The 16,172-nt window shown below is 51.3% G+C and overlaps 1 protein-coding gene across 7 annotated transcripts; it reads right to left on the bottom strand.

Moving 5' to 3' along the window:
- Nucleotides 1-998: 998 nt before the first annotated feature.
- On the bottom strand, nucleotides 999-13,585 carry PI16 (peptidase inhibitor 16). Of its 7 annotated transcripts, none has more exons than XR_010835081.1 (8): nucleotides 13,253-13,584; nucleotides 9,070-9,291; nucleotides 7,129-7,238; nucleotides 6,758-6,846; nucleotides 5,458-6,135; nucleotides 5,102-5,241; nucleotides 2,551-2,980; nucleotides 999-1,376 (listed from the first exon to the last, which is right to left on the bottom strand). XR_010835081.1 is itself a non-coding variant. In XM_067006107.1 (7 exons), the coding sequence occupies exons 1-6, from the start codon at nucleotides 13,421-13,423 to the stop codon at nucleotides 5,120-5,122; spliced, it is 1,392 nt and encodes a 463-aa protein (XP_066862208.1). In that variant the 5' UTR covers nucleotides 13,424-13,584; the 3' UTR covers nucleotides 2,335-2,980; nucleotides 5,102-5,119. The 7 variants fall into 7 exon arrangements, 4 of the variants coding, with proteins under 4 accessions (XP_066862208.1, XP_066862210.1, XP_058932467.1 ...); XR_010835080.1 differs by lacking the exon at nucleotides 999-1,376 and adding an exon at nucleotides 1,672-2,054 and having other exon boundaries at nucleotides 2,670-2,980; XR_010835082.1 differs by lacking the exon at nucleotides 999-1,376 and adding an exon at nucleotides 1,672-2,016 and having other exon boundaries at nucleotides 2,725-2,980.
- Nucleotides 13,586-16,172: the final 2,587 nt, after the last annotated feature.

Below are 16,172 nucleotides of genomic sequence, written 5' to 3'. Positions count from 1 at the left end.
CAGGTTATCTTCCACCCAGAAACAGCAAGAAAATCACCTTTGATGCTCTGTCTCGGGTTTTAGTTGAGCAAAGTACAGGTTTTTATTCCTAACCATTATCAGTTCAGTATTAAGGTGCGTGTGTTGTGTATAGTAAATGCTTCCTTTGTCTCCTGGACCTTTCATTCTTTGAGGGCTGAAGCCTCACCTGCTCCCCTCCCCCAACCCCCCCCTAGCACGTGGCATGTTTCCTCTCAGTCCTGGAAACTAGAGTGACAGGGTCCTTATCTGAGAAAGAAGATTGGGTTGAATTGGGGTGGGGTGGGGGGGATGGAGGGTGGGGGGGGTAGGTGGGGGGAGCTGAGCTGTCAGCAAAAGGAGGGGTGACAGGAGTGGGAATGTCCCTGTGGGGAGCCAGTTACCTCCCTCCCCTCCTGGAAAGCCTAATTCCAATGGACAAAGCTGGAATGTCCTCTTATAGGCCTTTTGGGACTCCCTGTGATGAAGCCCGAGGTGGCAGTGGTGGTCTTTGCAGGGCCCTACTGTAGCCCTCGTTGCTGCACCAGTGCCCAGATGCCTGGGAGTCACGCAGCAGGGTGCGGGAGCAGACCTGCTCTACTCTGGTCCTCGAGGCCTCAGAGTGCCAGCCCCCTGCCCTCCTTTGAACATGCCCTCCCATTCTCCTCCCCTCCCTGACTACTATGGGATACCATGTCTTGGCTTCTGTTATTTACCCCAGAAAATTTCCAAAGAGATTCCTGCTGCTGGTCTTAGTAGGTTTTCTCATATGACAGGTTGGGCTGGAACCTGAGGGCTGGAAACAGGTGTTCTTGCTTTGCAGGAGGCTGGTACATCCCACCCCAAAACTGAGAAAGGTGGGTTTGGGCCTCCACAGTCTGGCTCTGCCCAGAGGCTTCCTCACCTGACCACCTCATAGAACTTGGGACTAACTTGCGAAGACAGGCCCACAAAGGGAGGGATGCCTTTCCCCCCTCAGGAAGGCAAGCAGGGTCAGCATCTGAAAATCAATTAATGTAATACATTCTGTCCATAGAAGGAACAAAACCACACAATCTTCTCAATAGACACAGGAGAAGTGTTTAACAAAATTCAACATCCCTTCATGATGAGAACACTCAAAAACCTAAAAAGTGGAGGCAGCTTCCTCAACCTAGTAAATGGCATTTATGAAAACCCCGTAATTAATATTATACCAAATGGTGAAACACCTAATGTTTTCCACCTGAGATCAGGAACAAGACAGGGCTTCGCTCTTGCCGTTAGTCAACATTGTACTGGAGGGTCTAGCCTGGGCAACTGGGAAAGAAAATGAAATATTATCTGTGTTAGAAAGGCAAAAGCTGGCTTCCCTGGTGGCGCAGTGGTTGAGAGTCTGCCTGCCAATGCAGGGGACACGGGTTCGTGCCCCGGTCCGGAAAGATCCCACATGTTGCAGAGCGGCTGGGCCCGTGAGCCATGGCCACTGAGCCTGAGTATCCGGAGCCTGTGCTCCGCAGTGGGAGAGGCCACAACAGTGAGAGGCCCGCATACCACAAAAAAAAAAAAAAAAAAAAAAAGGCAGAAGCAAAACTGTCTGCAGATGACATGATCTTGTATTGAAAATCCTAAAGAATCCACTAAAAATACTGTTATAACTAATAAATGAATTCAACAAGGTTGCAGCATATAAAGTTGATGTACAAAAATCAGTTGTATTTCTATACACTTGCAAAATAAAAATGAAATTAGTGAAACAATTTCATTTACAATAGCATAAAAATTAATAAAATACAAATTTAACAAAAGAATTACAAAATTTATATTTTGAAAATTATAACACATTGTTGAAAGAAAGTAAAGAAGACCTAAATAAAGTTGGAGGACTTGCACTTCCCAATTTCAAAACTTAACTACAATGCTACAGTAATCAAAATGGTGTGGCATTAGCATAAAGATAGATACATAAATCAATGGAATATGATTGGGAGTCCAGAAATAAACATTCACTTTTTTTTTTTTCTTTTGCGGTACGTGGGCCTCTCACTGCTGTGGCCTCTCCCGCTGCGGAGCACAGGCTCCGGACGCACAGGCCCAGCGGCCATGGCTCACGGGCCCAGCCACTCTGCGGCATGTGGGATCTTCCCGGACCAGGGCACGAACCCGTGTCCCCTGCATCGGCAGGCAGACTCTCAACCACTGTGCCACCAGGGAAGCCCAAACATTCACATTTTAATTCAGACAATTAACTGTAAAAATTTTAAAACATAGGCATAAATCTTCTTGACCTTGGATTAGGCAATGGTTTCTTAGATGTAACACCAAAAGCACAAGCAACAAAAGAAATAAGTCAGAAGTCCTCAAAATTAACAGCTTTTCTGTTTGAAGGATATCAAGAAAAATTGAAAAGACAACCCACAGAATGAGAGAAAATGTTTGCAAATCATATATCTGATAAGGGACTTGTATCTAGAATATGTAAAGAATTCTTGCAACTCAATAATAAAAAGACAAATACCCCAATTAAAAAATGGGCAAGGGGCTTCCCTGGTGGCGCAGTGGTTGAGAGTCTGCCTGGATGCAGGGGACACAGGTTCATGCCCCAGTCCGGGAAGATCCCACATGCCGCGGAGCGGCTGGGCCTGTGAGCCATGGCGGCTGAGCCTGCGTGTCCGGAGCCTGTGCTCTGCAACAGGAGAGGCCACAACAGTGAGAGGCCCGCGTACCACAAAAAAAAAAAAAATGGGCCAAAGACTTGAGTAGATATCTCTCCAAAGAAGATATACAGATGGCCACTAAGCACATGGAGAGATGCTCAACATCATTAGCCATCAGGGAAATGAAAGTCAAAACCACAGCAAGATACTACTTCACACTCACTAGAATGACTGTAATCAAAAAGGACAGTAACAAGTGTTGGTATTGTGGAGAAATTGAAACCCGTGTACATTGCTGGTGGGAATGTGAAATAGTGCAGCCACTTTGGAAAGTAGTCTGGCAGTTCCTGAAAAAGTTAAACATAGAGAGTTACTATATGATCAGAGTAGCCATATGATACCACTCCTAGTATGTACCCAAGAGAAATGAAGACATATTGCCACACAAAAACCTTCAATGAATGTTTGTAGGAGCATTATTTATAATAACCAAAATGTGGAAACAAGCCAAGTGTCCAACAATTGATGAATGGATAAATAAAAAATATATTCCATACAAAGGGATATTACTTGGTAATAAAAAGGAATAAAGTACTATCTCATGTTACAACATGGATGAACCTGAAAATATGCTAAGTGAAAGAAGCCAGACACAAAAGGCCACATATTGTATGATTCTATTTATACAAAATGTCAGAATAGACAAACCCATAGAGACAATAGATTAGTGATTGCTTAGGGCAGGGGCTGGGGGGCATGGAGGGAAAATGGGAAGTGACTGCTGAGAGGTGTGGGGTTTCTTTTTGGGGTGATAAAAATGTTCCCAAATTGTGGTGATGGTTGCACAGCCCTGTGAATATACTAAAAGCCATTGAATGGTACACTTTAAATGAGTGAATTTTATGTTATAGGAGTTATACCTTAATGGAGATACATTCTATCATCTCATACACAAACAGACAGCATTCAGGCCTGGACTGATTTGGATGCTTCCTGTTTAGCTGGCCCTCCCCACCAGCCCCAGCTGGGTCCCAGGCTGCCCTCATCACCTACCATTGCTAGCCCTACTCACACACCTGTGCTTTCCTGCCCCACAGCACTTCAGGACCATCGTGTGCTTCCCTGGAGGGTGTCTGGGACTCCAGAGCCCTTTCTCAAGACTCCTCCAAGCACCAAGGGTTGGCAAAGCCATGCTGAGGTACATTTCAGACCTTGTGTCCTGGGTGGACGTGGGCAGCGGGACCCCTGTGAAGAGGTCGTATGCCACTCCTTGATCCTGGGTCACGAACCCAGCTAGGCTCCACTAGTGACTCCCAGAGCTGGGAGAGTCAGCCCAGCACCCTACGCCAACCCTTGGCCCTAGCCCCTTTCTGCCGGCTACCTGAAGATTTGGAGGCAGGGGTTAGGAAGGAAAGGAAAAGTGCCTCAAAGAACTAAATGGAGTGTTTGGGGGAGAGGGCGTGTGAAGAAGGAACAGTTGCCATGAGTCAGTAGGGGAAGAGGTGAGCCTCTCAGGGCCCCGCGCCAAGCGCCTCCCTTGCCCCCTCTGTTGCTCGCAAGCACGGCGACTGGTCCTCTTACACAGGCTTTTAGTCAGGAGTCAGGGGCTGCCTCCCTTCCCTGGTCCCTGCCTGCCCCACCCATAGAACCCCTCTCAGATGGGGCTTGTCCTTCATCTGCCCCTCACAACACCCGCTGCCTGCTAAACAGGGAAGTTAGGGGACCGGATACTCAGGGAGAACCCTTACCCTGCCTAGGCAGATGACCCAAGGCCAGGCAGGCAGGGACCTCCCCAGAGTCCTCACTCACCCACCTCCCAACCCCCAGACTGAGATGGGAGGAACAGAAGGGGTCCAGACACGTGCAGTCAGTGGGCAGCAACCTGAGCTCGCAGTGGCCAGGCCCCATGCCCCCAAGGATGTCTGTGGACGAGGCACATGCCCTGCAGCCTTTCCCTTCTAGAGGGACTTCAGCCAAGAAACATCTTGTTCGGCGGGCTGGGGACAGGATGGGGGAGATGGCAGGAGGACAGCTGACCTCTTCACCCTGGGAAGGCAGGAAGCATTCCTGGGAACAGCCCTAGACTCCAATGGCTCAAGGAAGAGGCCAGGGTACTGGAAGGGGCCGAGGGGTTCCTGGGAAGCCCTGAGATCTTCTGTCCCTGGAAGAGCAGGACTGTGGCCACAGGACAGCTGGAGAGTGGGCATAGGCCACTGGAACACTGCTCAGAACAATCTGCAGCTGGCTGGGGGGTGGGCCTCCCCAAAGGCAGAGGCATCCTGGGGCAGTGCCAAGGGTTGTCCCTGTTGAGGCCTCCTGAGGGCACAAGGCCTCTGGCCTGGAGTCTGGCTGGGGTGAAGGGGGGCTGCTGGGCCACAGAGAGGACCTTCCAGGAAGCTGTGGTCTCTTATTGGAGAAAGACAATCCAGAGTGGGCATGAGGCTAGGGTCTCCCCCATGAGGCCTTGCCTTTGAGTGGTGACCCCTTCAGAAGATTCCAGCCAGCACCAGGGGAGGCAGTAGCAGCAGTCCCAGGAGGAGGCCCCAGCCATGCCCAGGGCTCGAGTTCAACCCTGACTTGATGCCATGCTTTTCAGGGCCCTCTGCACCTGCAGGAAGGGAGAGGCTTTGCCTCAGCCTGGAGACAGCTCTGCCTGACCTCCCACCCACCCTACCAAGGCATGCACGTGGGGCCCAGCAGCCAGGGAGGAAGCTCCTACTCGGAGGGTGCATGCCCCGCTGTGCCTATATCATCTATACTAGAGGCAGGGTGCTGACATTCTGGAGCCAGGAGGGGAAGGTAGGATGGATGCTATAGGCCTTACCTGGCAAGGAGGACTGCAGGGCCAGGGTACGCCCACCCATGGCATTAGCGGTGGCAGACGCACTGGGGGAGTTGGACAGGGACTTGGAGGAGGTGTGCCCCTTGTTCTCCAGTGTGGCCTGCGGCTCACCTGGCTTGTCCTGCGCTGGAAAAACTGAGGCCAAGATCTCACTGGAATGAGGCAACTCGGCCTCAGCCTCGCCCTCCTCCTGGGAGTGGGGTAGCGGCTCCCGTGTCCCCATCAAGGACATCTTGGGCTGCAGAGAACTCTCTGGGCTCCTGGAGGGCATTCTTGTACTGCTGGCCTCTTTGTCTGCTGATTTGGGGGTAGGATCATGGGTTGATTTGGGGAGGGTAGCTGGTCTCTCATCCAAGTAGAGTAGGCTGTGAGTTGCCAAAAAGGAAGGGACCTCAGTTGCTAAGGAAGGTGGAGCCTCTGTTGCCATGGAAGGGGAGTCTTCCATTACTAAGGAAGATGGGGCCTTGGTTTCTACAGCAGGTAGAGTGTTTGTTGCCAGGGAGCCTGAGACCTCTGTTACCAAGAAGGATGGCGTTTCCCTTGCTAAGGAAGAAGTTATACCCTCTTTCCTAGAGCCTGAGGCTTCTGTTGCCAGGGCAGATGGGGCCTCAGTTACTAGGTAAGGCAAATCCTGAGCCTCTTCCGGACCTCTGATGGGTTCTGATAAGAGAGACAAGGCCTGGCATTAGTGCCGCAAGCAGGACCCCGCATCCCTCACCCCACTGCAGTCAAGGTGAGGTGATCACATGTCCTACAAAGACACACAAACACACATGCACACACCCTCTCCAGCGAATATGTCCCTCATTGATAATACATGTTATTTCTTGTGACTGACAGTTGCCCCTCCATCCACCTCCTTGTCCAAGTCTTCCCCTCTCTACACACGCACTTCCACTTTTTCAGGGGATTTCTCCCGCTGGATTCCTGTTCCTAAAACACCCATTGCATCGCAGGCCTGGTCTTTGGAGTCCCTCTGACACCCATCTGGCCACGCCCCCCACCTCCACCCCACCCCACCCCCTGTGCTCAGGAGCCCCCAACTCTCCTTTACCCTCTGCTTGGAGGGTAGAAAGCTGGTCACTTGGAATGCCAGGGTGCCAAAGTGGTGCAAGGAGGGCAAAACAGGTAAAGCGGGCTTGGGAACCCGGATGGGTTGGGCCCACTGAGGGTTCCTCCCCTGGCCCATGCACTACTCTGGAGCCTTGGAAGGTACCAGACCACCCAGTAGGCGTCCCCTGCCTCACCTGCCTCCCCCCACCCCACCCCACCCCGGACTCACCACACAGGGAGTTTTCGCAGTGGTAGCCCAAGGGACATTGGGAGCATGGAGTTCCCTCCTGGTAGGGCCTCTGCCCCTTCACGTTCCCCCTGCAGGAGGCGAGGAGGTTGCTGGGGGGAGGGGGGTCCCTGCCAACCCCTGTCCCTATCCCTCATACACACACCTAGTCTGGAAGCGCTCCCTGGGTCTTACTTGCCCTACACTAACTTGCTGGGCCAGTAAGAGCAGACTCCCATGGGTGCCCTTGCAGCTCCTCCAAGGGTATAGGGTATGGACCCCAGATTGGCCCCCTTCCTCCTTAGACTGTGTCCAGCTCAGCCCTCCCCTTGGCTCTGCCCACCCCCTTCCCCCAGGGCTCCCTCCCTACTCACGGGGGCTCATAGTTGCAAACCAGCAAGTGGATATTGGTCTCCTCAACGCCCTGGAGCTTCTCACAGAAGTGGGCACCACAGCCAATCCTCTCTGTCTTGGCCCAGACCACCTGAAGGAGGGCAAACCCAACAGTTTAGCCTGGGCAAGATGACTCCTAGCTAGTGTCTCGCTACATCAGACTTCTATGAGTGAGGAGAGGAAGAATCCTATATGTAAGATCCAAGTCCCTGAGGACACACAGCTTCAGGACAAAACTCTGAACAGGGGGCTTGGGGGGAAATTTGTCCCAAGCAGCCTACTCTCCTCTACCAACCACACACACTATTTCACTAGGACTCTTTCCCTCTGAAAACCTTCCCCTTTGATAGACCCTCGTGAATTCTTCCTGTGGGCTCCTCCTAGAGGCCATTGCATTTTAAACAAGGGATATAACAAAGGAATGAATCTCAAATGGGAGAATCTTAAACATCAGCAACAAGCAAAGGCCAAAGAAGGGAACAGGAGGAGCCATTTTGAAAGTAAAACTTCCCCCCAAATCACAAGTAAGCAGGGACCTGCCCTGCCATTTCTAAGTGTGGGTCTCCTAACTGGTAGAAGGCGTTCTGTCTTAAGTATAAATTTTAAAAAGTCAAAACAACCTTTGTGCCCTGCCATTGGCTGAGACAAGCCAATATAACCTCCCTTTGCTATTTCTAGGCCCAGTCTGCCCAGGAGTCACTCAAACTGAGGCCCGTTTTTTGTTGTGAGATCTGGCTCTCGCTGTTAATTCTGCACAACTCCCCAGGATTGGGGTCTTGCTGCTTGAATCAGCTGAGAGTTCCCGAGGGACCACTGTCGAGCATCTCCCAGGCAGAAATGACCCCAGAATGCACATGCACTCAGCCTTAGAGAACACAGGGGTGGAGATGGGGCAGCCCGACTCCTGCTGGGCACTGACAGCAATTCCTGGTGGAGGATGTATGTATGGGGAGTGTGAGAGGTGGCAGGGAACAGAGGGAAGGGGGCAGGGAGGGCTGGGGCCTCACAACTTCCTGATCTGGGTGGGTGATGTTGGGATTTCCTTCTCTAAAGATCAGCACTAAAAATACCACCCGAAAGAAACACTGGAAAATGGAATTGGTGGATATGGGTGGGAAGATGGTGGTTCATTTCCTTTTTCTTTTTTTAAAATTTGTCATGTTATTGTTTGAACAACAAATAAGCATTGGGAGGACAAAAAAAGAATTCAATAACACTAATGTTAATTCCCCTACACACACCCCTATGCCCCTTATCTGCAAACTCAAACTTTCAAAATGCAGTAAAACCCTGACATAGCAGAGTGACTGCAAGAGGCAGGAAATGCTCTCAGAAGGCTCTCCGAAACGTTCACTTGGTGACAGCTTGCTCTCTTGTTTTGCATGTAGTTTTTTCAAGGCAAAAGAAAAATTGTGTATTTGCTTTATCAGTCCCTGGCAGATTAGAAGCGGCAACTTAGACACGCTGAGAAATGACAAGAAGGACAGTGAGAGAGAGAAGACCGAAGGTGGGGGAAGCGCTTCACTGCTGGGGCAAACAGCCGTGTGTAACCTCGCCAGAGGACAAGACTGCTTAGAGCTGGATCAGGATCGCCTGGCACAGTAACTACCCTCCAGGAAGAAAGCTCTGGGACACCTAATTCAGGTCTCTTCAGGACCAGGAGGCCGAGGGGGGCCGCCTAGGTTTTCAAAAGATGGTGGCTTTTAAAGAGACAACTGAAAATGGTTTAGACAGTCTGAGAAGCAGACTTCGTTGGGGGCCTGGACAACACATGAGTTACTGTGGAGAGGTGACTTTTACGAAGGATGCAAGCGGGGCTTATGGACTCCCGGGCTCTGAAGGGAGAGGTGGCCCCGCCCGGCCCGGCCCGGCCCGGCCCCGCCCATTGCCCTATGGCCCCGCCCGCCCGTCCAGCTTCGCACCTGCGTGTAGTGGCCGCACATCTGGCCTGTGGCGCAGGTGGCGGCGCTAAGGTTGTAGTGCTCGTGCTCGTGATGCCACTCCTCCATGGCCAGCGGCACGTCCAGGCCCTCGTCCGTGATGGCGAACAGGTTCTCGCCGCGACGCCCGCGCTCCTTGTTGTGGCCCCACACGCACTGCTGCGCATAGGCCTTGGCGAAGGCGGCCAGCTCCTCGTCCCACCTCTGCGGGTCAGGTTGCGAGGGGGAGGTGAGGACGCCTCGGGCTCAGTGGAGGCGGGAAAGGAGGGTGGGAGAGGGAGGTGAGGGTGTCCAAATTGGGTGAGGATCAGAAAAGAAGGTGAAGGGTGTTCTGGGGGGGGGCCTCTGGAGGCCGAAGACCCTCCCCTCCTTGCGGGGTGACTCGTGGCCATGATCTGGAACACAGCTGTGCTGATGGGGAGCTTCTGTGGGGAGGTGGGACGGTGCTATCCCAGGCCATGGAGTTAGGCAAACTTGGGACCATTCACCAGCTGTGTGGTTTTAGACAGATTGCCTAACTTTCTGAACTCTCACAGGACTTTGTGAAGAAAAAATGAAATGATGTTTTTGATAATGGGATTATTAATTAATACAAATATCATTCTATTTGCAAGGTGGGTGGTGATGCCCCTGCCAGGGCTGCCTGAACTGTTCTGAAGCACACACGATGTCCAGTGAGATGTTCTGGGGCTGGGTTGTTTATTCAGTCATTCCACTCCCCCTACCACCCACCAGAAATCTGACTTGAGGGGCCAGCACCCCCTTTAACCTCCCACTCTCCCCTTGGGATAGCCCAGCCTCTATGGCTTTACCAGCTCTGGGCTTCCCTCCCAATTGCTCTCTTGTCAACTGGACAACCCCTTTCCCCAAGAAAATTAAGTGTGTCTGTGTGACCCTCGCTGAGAGGCCTATTTTCAGAGCCTTGGTGGCCCAAAGAGCTGTCAGGTCCCAAAGGCAGTGTTCTCCAGGGAGGACCTCAGGTGAGATGGTGGGAGGGGGCATTTCAGGTTAGAGGGCCTCTGAGGTTCTGTGTCCCAGGCTGGAAGGATGGGCCCAGTGTGGGTGAGAAGACAGATTAACAAGGCATCTGACCAAAGGATTGAGGAGGGAGGCCTGGATCCCATTAAACTGTCCTTGGCCTCTCTTAGAAATGGACAGCCTGGCAGCAACTCTTGCTCCACCCTCTGGGGGCCTGCCAGCTGTGGGAGCCAGACAGCCCTTAAAGTGCCAAGAGCTTGGGTGACCCTGAGGGGAGGGGGCTGTGTGGCCACACCCACCCCCCCATCCCAGGGTTCTCAGGAGCAGCTGCCTGGAATGCGGATGGGAGGACTGGGCTGGGATAGTAAAATGCTGTAAACTCAGGTGAATCCCTTTCCCTCTGTGGGCATTTTTGTCCCAAGTCACTGGTCCCTGAGGCTCTCTCAAACTGGTAGTAGTGGAGGATAGGGAGCGGGAAAGGGGCAGGGTGCTGGGGACCAGGCTCAGGGTGTCTGGGATGACCTTCGGGGCTCCAGACTAGACTGTAAGCTCCTTCAGCATGTCTGGCACAGTGCTGGCCCAGAGCAGGTGCTCACAGACATTTCTCAGCTGTTGATGACTGAGACACAGCCCTGCTTAAAGCAGTCTCTCCTACAGAGCTCGGCTGTAATTTCCATCCTGACTGGATGCCTGGAGTCCCACCATTAGAGAGTCATTCTTGTGAGTGTTAAGGCTTCTCAGTTGTCCAGAGACCCCTGTGGAGGTTCAAGAGTCACGGTACCCACCCTCACTGGCCACTTGGTCACCATCTGAAAGCAAGTCCATTCATTCATCCACTCATTCATTCAACAGTCCTGAGCACTATGCCAGCCCTGAGGTGACAGCAAGGACTAAGAAGCCCAAGTTCCCAATGTCATAAACCGTTAATTGGGCCACCATGTGGTAAATGACAGATATGCGATGGGTAGTATAGGGGCACCAAAAGAGGGCCATTTAGTGCAACCTGAGGATGGAGAAGGAGACATTAAGCTAAGTGTTAAAAGATGAGTCATTGGCCAGGTGGAGAGGGGAAAGGCATCCTGAGCAGAGGGCAAACATGAATAAAGGCATGGAGATGGGAAACGTTTTGGTGTGGGAAAGATAAGCTGCTCGGGATACTCAAGGAGAAAGTGAGAAGGAGAGGAGGCTGGAGAGGTAGACAGGGCCAGACACACAGAGTGTGGCTTCTCAGGAGCTGGAGCTTTATCTGGAGGCAGCGGGGAGCCAATGGGAGCCATGGAAGGGTTTTGAAAAGGGTCAGGCCAGTGTGTTAGATCATTCATCCTGGTAGTAGAAGCCAGAGGCTGAGAAAGCAGGTAGAGGCTATTCTAGAATTCTGTGGGAAAAGAAATGAAAGACTGAACCAGGGTTGTGTCAAAGAGATGGTGGAGGGGTGGGGGGAGATGGGATTCAAGAAAAATTGAATGTTCTGGGAGGTAAAAGTGGTGATGATTAGACTTGGAGTCTGAGGGAGAGAGAAGAATCTGTGATAACCCCCACCTGCCTTACCCTGGATCCATTCCCTCTTTTGTTATCAAACACTTATTGTGCACTTACTGTGTGCCAGGCCCTGTTCTAAATGCTTTACACATAGTCACTCATTTCATCCTTTCAACCACTCTACAAGAGAGGTATTATAGTGTTATCATCCCCAATTTACAGTTGGGGCACGGAGTGGTTAAGTACCTTGGCTGAGGTCACACAGCTAATAAATGGCAAAGTCAAGATTTGAACCCAGGCCATCTGACTCCAGAGTCTCTGTATTTACCACTGCTGAAGCTGAGCCTAAGCCTTGTCCCAAATTTATCCTAGTGTCCCAGTCCAGCCTTATCTCCCCCTCCTCAGATCACTTCCTACCAGGCAGCAGCGTATCCCGTCAATATCTGAACTGCTTCCTAGAATGTTGCCCCACTCCTGAGGTCCACCTCTGTCTACAAAGCAGCTTGCAGCCTGTGTAGCCCCCAGCCTCAGCCAGCAAAACTCTAGGGCATCAGGGACCTACAGATGGGGAAACTGAGGCCCAACAATGAGTTCCAGGCCTCAGCTGGGGAACTGTTGGCAGAGCTGGTAACAGAATCGGGAGCTCCTAGTTTGTTGTCTGCAATTTCTGGTTGCCAAGGCCGACAGGGCTGTGAAGGGTGGTTCTGTGTGCATCTGTGGAGCCCTTCCTAGATCTTTTTCATAGGTCATCCTGTCTGACCCTCAGGGCAGGGACTGCCCGCACCATGTGATCAGGAACTGCCCGCACCATGTGATCAGGAAACAGATGCCTTTGAAGGTAAAGGGTCCACTCAGAGTCACTTCAGCCGATTGGACAGAGCTGTTAGAACTCTGGTCTTGGACCCCTGGTGCAACCTTGCTCTCAGGCACCAGCTAGGTGGTCCCTGGACACTGCTCCTAACCTAAGGGTGACTGGAGAAGAAGGGCCAGTGTAGCCCTCAGGGAGGGCAGGAAGGGGGTGAATTTCTCACTTTATCTCTTTCATGTAAATATACCCTACTATACTAAAAATATATGTATGTATATTTTTTTAGATTTCATTTTCCCCCATTCAATATTATATCTGTGAGATTCTGTCCATGTTGATATTTATGTACCTCTAATTATGACATCATTTTACAGATGGGTAAAACTGAGGGTCCTTACTAGGTTAAGGGACTCACCCCAAATCACAGGCCTTGTGAGTGGTCGAGACAGATTTTGATCTGTGTGATTCAGAGTCCTGTCTACTTCTGGTTCCTGTTCTCACCCCACCTCCTACCCTGGGTGCTGGGATTCATCCTGCTGCCCTATTTTTTCTTCTCATCTCCTTGGAAGGTATCTGAAAGATCATTTCACCAAGGTTTCAGGAACTTCCTGTGTTCCCCCTCCCAGGGGCACATGCATTTTAGGAAGTGCTGGGAAGGGGTCATTGGATCAGGGAGCAGGGCTTCCAGGCCTGGCTCTACCAGCTATGGGACATGCAAGCCCCTGAGGGACCAGCAAGTCCCTCTGAGCCTCAGTTTCCTCATCTGTATAATGAGGCTGCTTATGGGGGCCTGTGAATTCTGCAATGTCAGGGACTCTGTTCCTGCCAGAGGTATGAATCCCTGAGATAGCTTCCACTCACAGCGTGAAAGGGGTTGGTGGGGGCCCTGGACACACTTACCATTTGCAGCATGTTGGCGGCCGGCGGGGACACCTGGGCTCGGTAGAGATTGTGCAGCTCCACCATCACGTGTTTTTCATCATCACTGAGGGCTCCAGCGGGGCCCATGGCAGCCCCCAGCAGTAGCAGCGGCAGCAGCAGAAGGGCCAGGAGACTGCGGAAGTCGTGCATGTTGGCCAGTCCTCTCTGCCTCTCCCGTTCAGGGGTCTGGCAGCTGGAGTTAAAGTCCTTCCCACACAAGCACCACCCTGGCTGGGGCGGGCGGGAGGGGCTGTGTCTGGAGGCCTGGCCCAGTTGAAACAATGTGTCGGGAAAGGCTGGGTGCTTGGGTCCCGACCAGAGTTGAGTCCACTCCCAGCATTTATCTCCCCTCAGAGTCCTTGGCCAAAGCCTCCTTTCGCTTGGTAACAGGGGCTCAGGCCAAGAGCTGTGTGAGTTCTGCAGTCCCTCCTGAGTTGTGAACAGGTCATCCAGGGGCAAAATCACAGTAACCTCTGCAACGACTGCACCCCAGGTCACACCCACTGGGTGCTGAGGACAGGTAACAAGAAGGGAGTCACATGGATCCTACCCCCAGAGGGCTGGGCAAGGTGAGGAAGCAACAGGCAGCATGTGACAGGATGGAGGAAGACAAGATGTATTTGGCAAAGATTGGGCCAACCTAAATCTGAATCCTGGTTCTGTTCCCTTTCTAGCTGTGTTTTTGGCAGTTTTCTCAAGTGAACCAGTGACAGTAATAGTACCTACCTAATGGAACTGGAAGGAGGATTAAATGAGATCAAATATATAAAGCACCCAGTACAGTAACTGGCACATAATAGGCTCTCAGTAACAGTAGACAACAACCACCCAGCCTTGGAATAGGCTTTTCACTATGGATATAATTGTGGCTTCCGTGTGCCCTCTGTGAATGCATGTGCTTGAGGTGCTCATTTGGAAGTGGGATGCTGGGACCCTTCCTGCTCTGAATATGTAGAAAATAGAATGTGTCTGTTTTTGACATCAAGAGAGAGCAGAAAAGCAGAATGGTGAGTGAGCCGATATAGCAGGAGCTCTGAGGGGGGTGTATTGGAAGGGAAATAGGCGCAGTGGCCAAGCACTTGCATTGTAATGACGATGCAAGGGCAGGGACTAAGGTCTTGGCCTTGGTCCCTGCCCTTGCATGAGGTAGGAAGTGGGGACCAGTACTCTTGAGTTTAGCTGGGATCCTTGAAACCTGCACTTTCAGTGAACTATACACATAAAACTGGTTAAGATAGCACAATGAGCAGCATTTATTCACCCATTCATTCATTTGTTCATTCAACAAAGATTTACAGAGCTTCTCCACTGTGCCAGGCACTGAGCTGGGTGAATAAGACAGATCTGGTCCCCACCATAACGAAGCAGGAAAACTGCCAGGAAACATGTATAGCGTTGTGGATAAGTGCATGGGGCTTATCATCTGGGTCGTCTTGGGCAAGCTATTTCCCTGCTTGCTGGCCTCAGTTTCTGTAAATTGGGCTTAGAACAGAACCTACCTCATAGGATGGTCATGAGCATTAAATGAGTTAGTATACCGATAGGGCTTGGGATAGTGCCTGGCACATACTAAGTGCTCGTTGAGTTAGCCAGTATGAATGTATTCGTTATTATTATTATTATTATTATTACAGGTGGGAGAAATTACAGGGCCTCAAGTTGTAGTCGAGAAAAAAATACAGCAGCCTGGCCTGTCTTTGGCCTGGGGGATCTCACAGCTGGACGGGGAGGACATGCACCCTTGGAAGGCAGAGGATGCAGACTGAGGAGGTGGACAAGGAGGAGCCTGGTTTGCCTGAGAGGGGAGGGTGAGATGGAGCAAGACTGGGAGGCCGACCAGAGCTGGCCCGAGTGTTTGCAGACGGCTGCACGCAGCCAGAGGGCCCTACTCTGTACATGCACATTCCCACACAGTGCTCAGAGTCCTTGCTGTGTGGGTGACTTCATTCACTCCTCATGTGACATCTCTGAGGTGGGTCTCATAATCACCACACACAAGGAAACTGATGCGCAGAGAGGTGAAGTGATTTCCTCAATGTTGGGGGCTGGGGAGGGGTGCACCAGAGCCTGGGACCTGCCACTGGGGAGAGAGGGAGGTTGAGGGCAAGCAGACTTGGGAGAGAGAGGAATGGAGGACAGGAGGCGAAGTTAGGGGAGGAGGAGAGGGAGGGGTTGTGACAGATTTAAGCACATGCAGGATTGGCTGTGTTTTACATCAACTGTGTTTTTCTCTTTAACCAGAACTCGGGGGAAATTTATTTTCTGTGTTACTATCTATACATGCCTTAAATTGTTTCTTTCTTTTTTTTTTTTTTGGCTGCACCGCTTGGCTTGTAGGATCTTAGTTCCGCGACCAGGGATTAAACCTGGGCCCCCCACAGCGAAAGTGCTGAGTCCTAACCACTGGACTGCCAGGGAATTCCTTAAATTGTTTCATTTTGAATAGCAATATAATTCCACAACAAAAAATTAAGCCAAAGAGGGGAAAAAAATTCCACCTCTAGTATTTGCTTCTCGTCTTTGAGCAGGTGCTACTCAAAGTGTGGTCAACGGCCCGGTGCCATTCTGCCAGATGTTCGCTCCTGCTTCTCAGCACAACAGGTGCAGAAAACAAGAGTGGGCATTGAGGAACTCTTACGGCAATTTGACATAGTTGTTTTATGTCTGTTGAACATCTTATTCAAAAATTGAGGCTTGCATCTTGTATATCTAGTTTTCATTTTGTTTTTCTCATAGTTAATTTTTTTAATGTTTTATGTTTGTTTTTTTTTTTTTTTTTTTTTTCGGTATGCGGGCCTCACACTGTTGTGGCCTCTCCCGTTGCAGAGCGCAGGCTCCGGAAGCACAGGCTCAGTGGCCATGGCTCACGGGCCCAGCTGCTCCGTGGCATGTGGGATCT

Source organism: Kogia breviceps, chromosome 10, assembly GCF_026419965.1.
Source record: "Kogia breviceps isolate mKogBre1 chromosome 10, mKogBre1 haplotype 1, whole genome shotgun sequence".
Lineage (NCBI taxonomy): Eukaryota > Metazoa > Chordata > Mammalia > Artiodactyla > Physeteridae > Kogia > Kogia breviceps.
The sequence above is the reverse complement of the archived record's forward strand: the minus strand, read 5'-3'. Positions and strand labels throughout refer to the sequence as shown.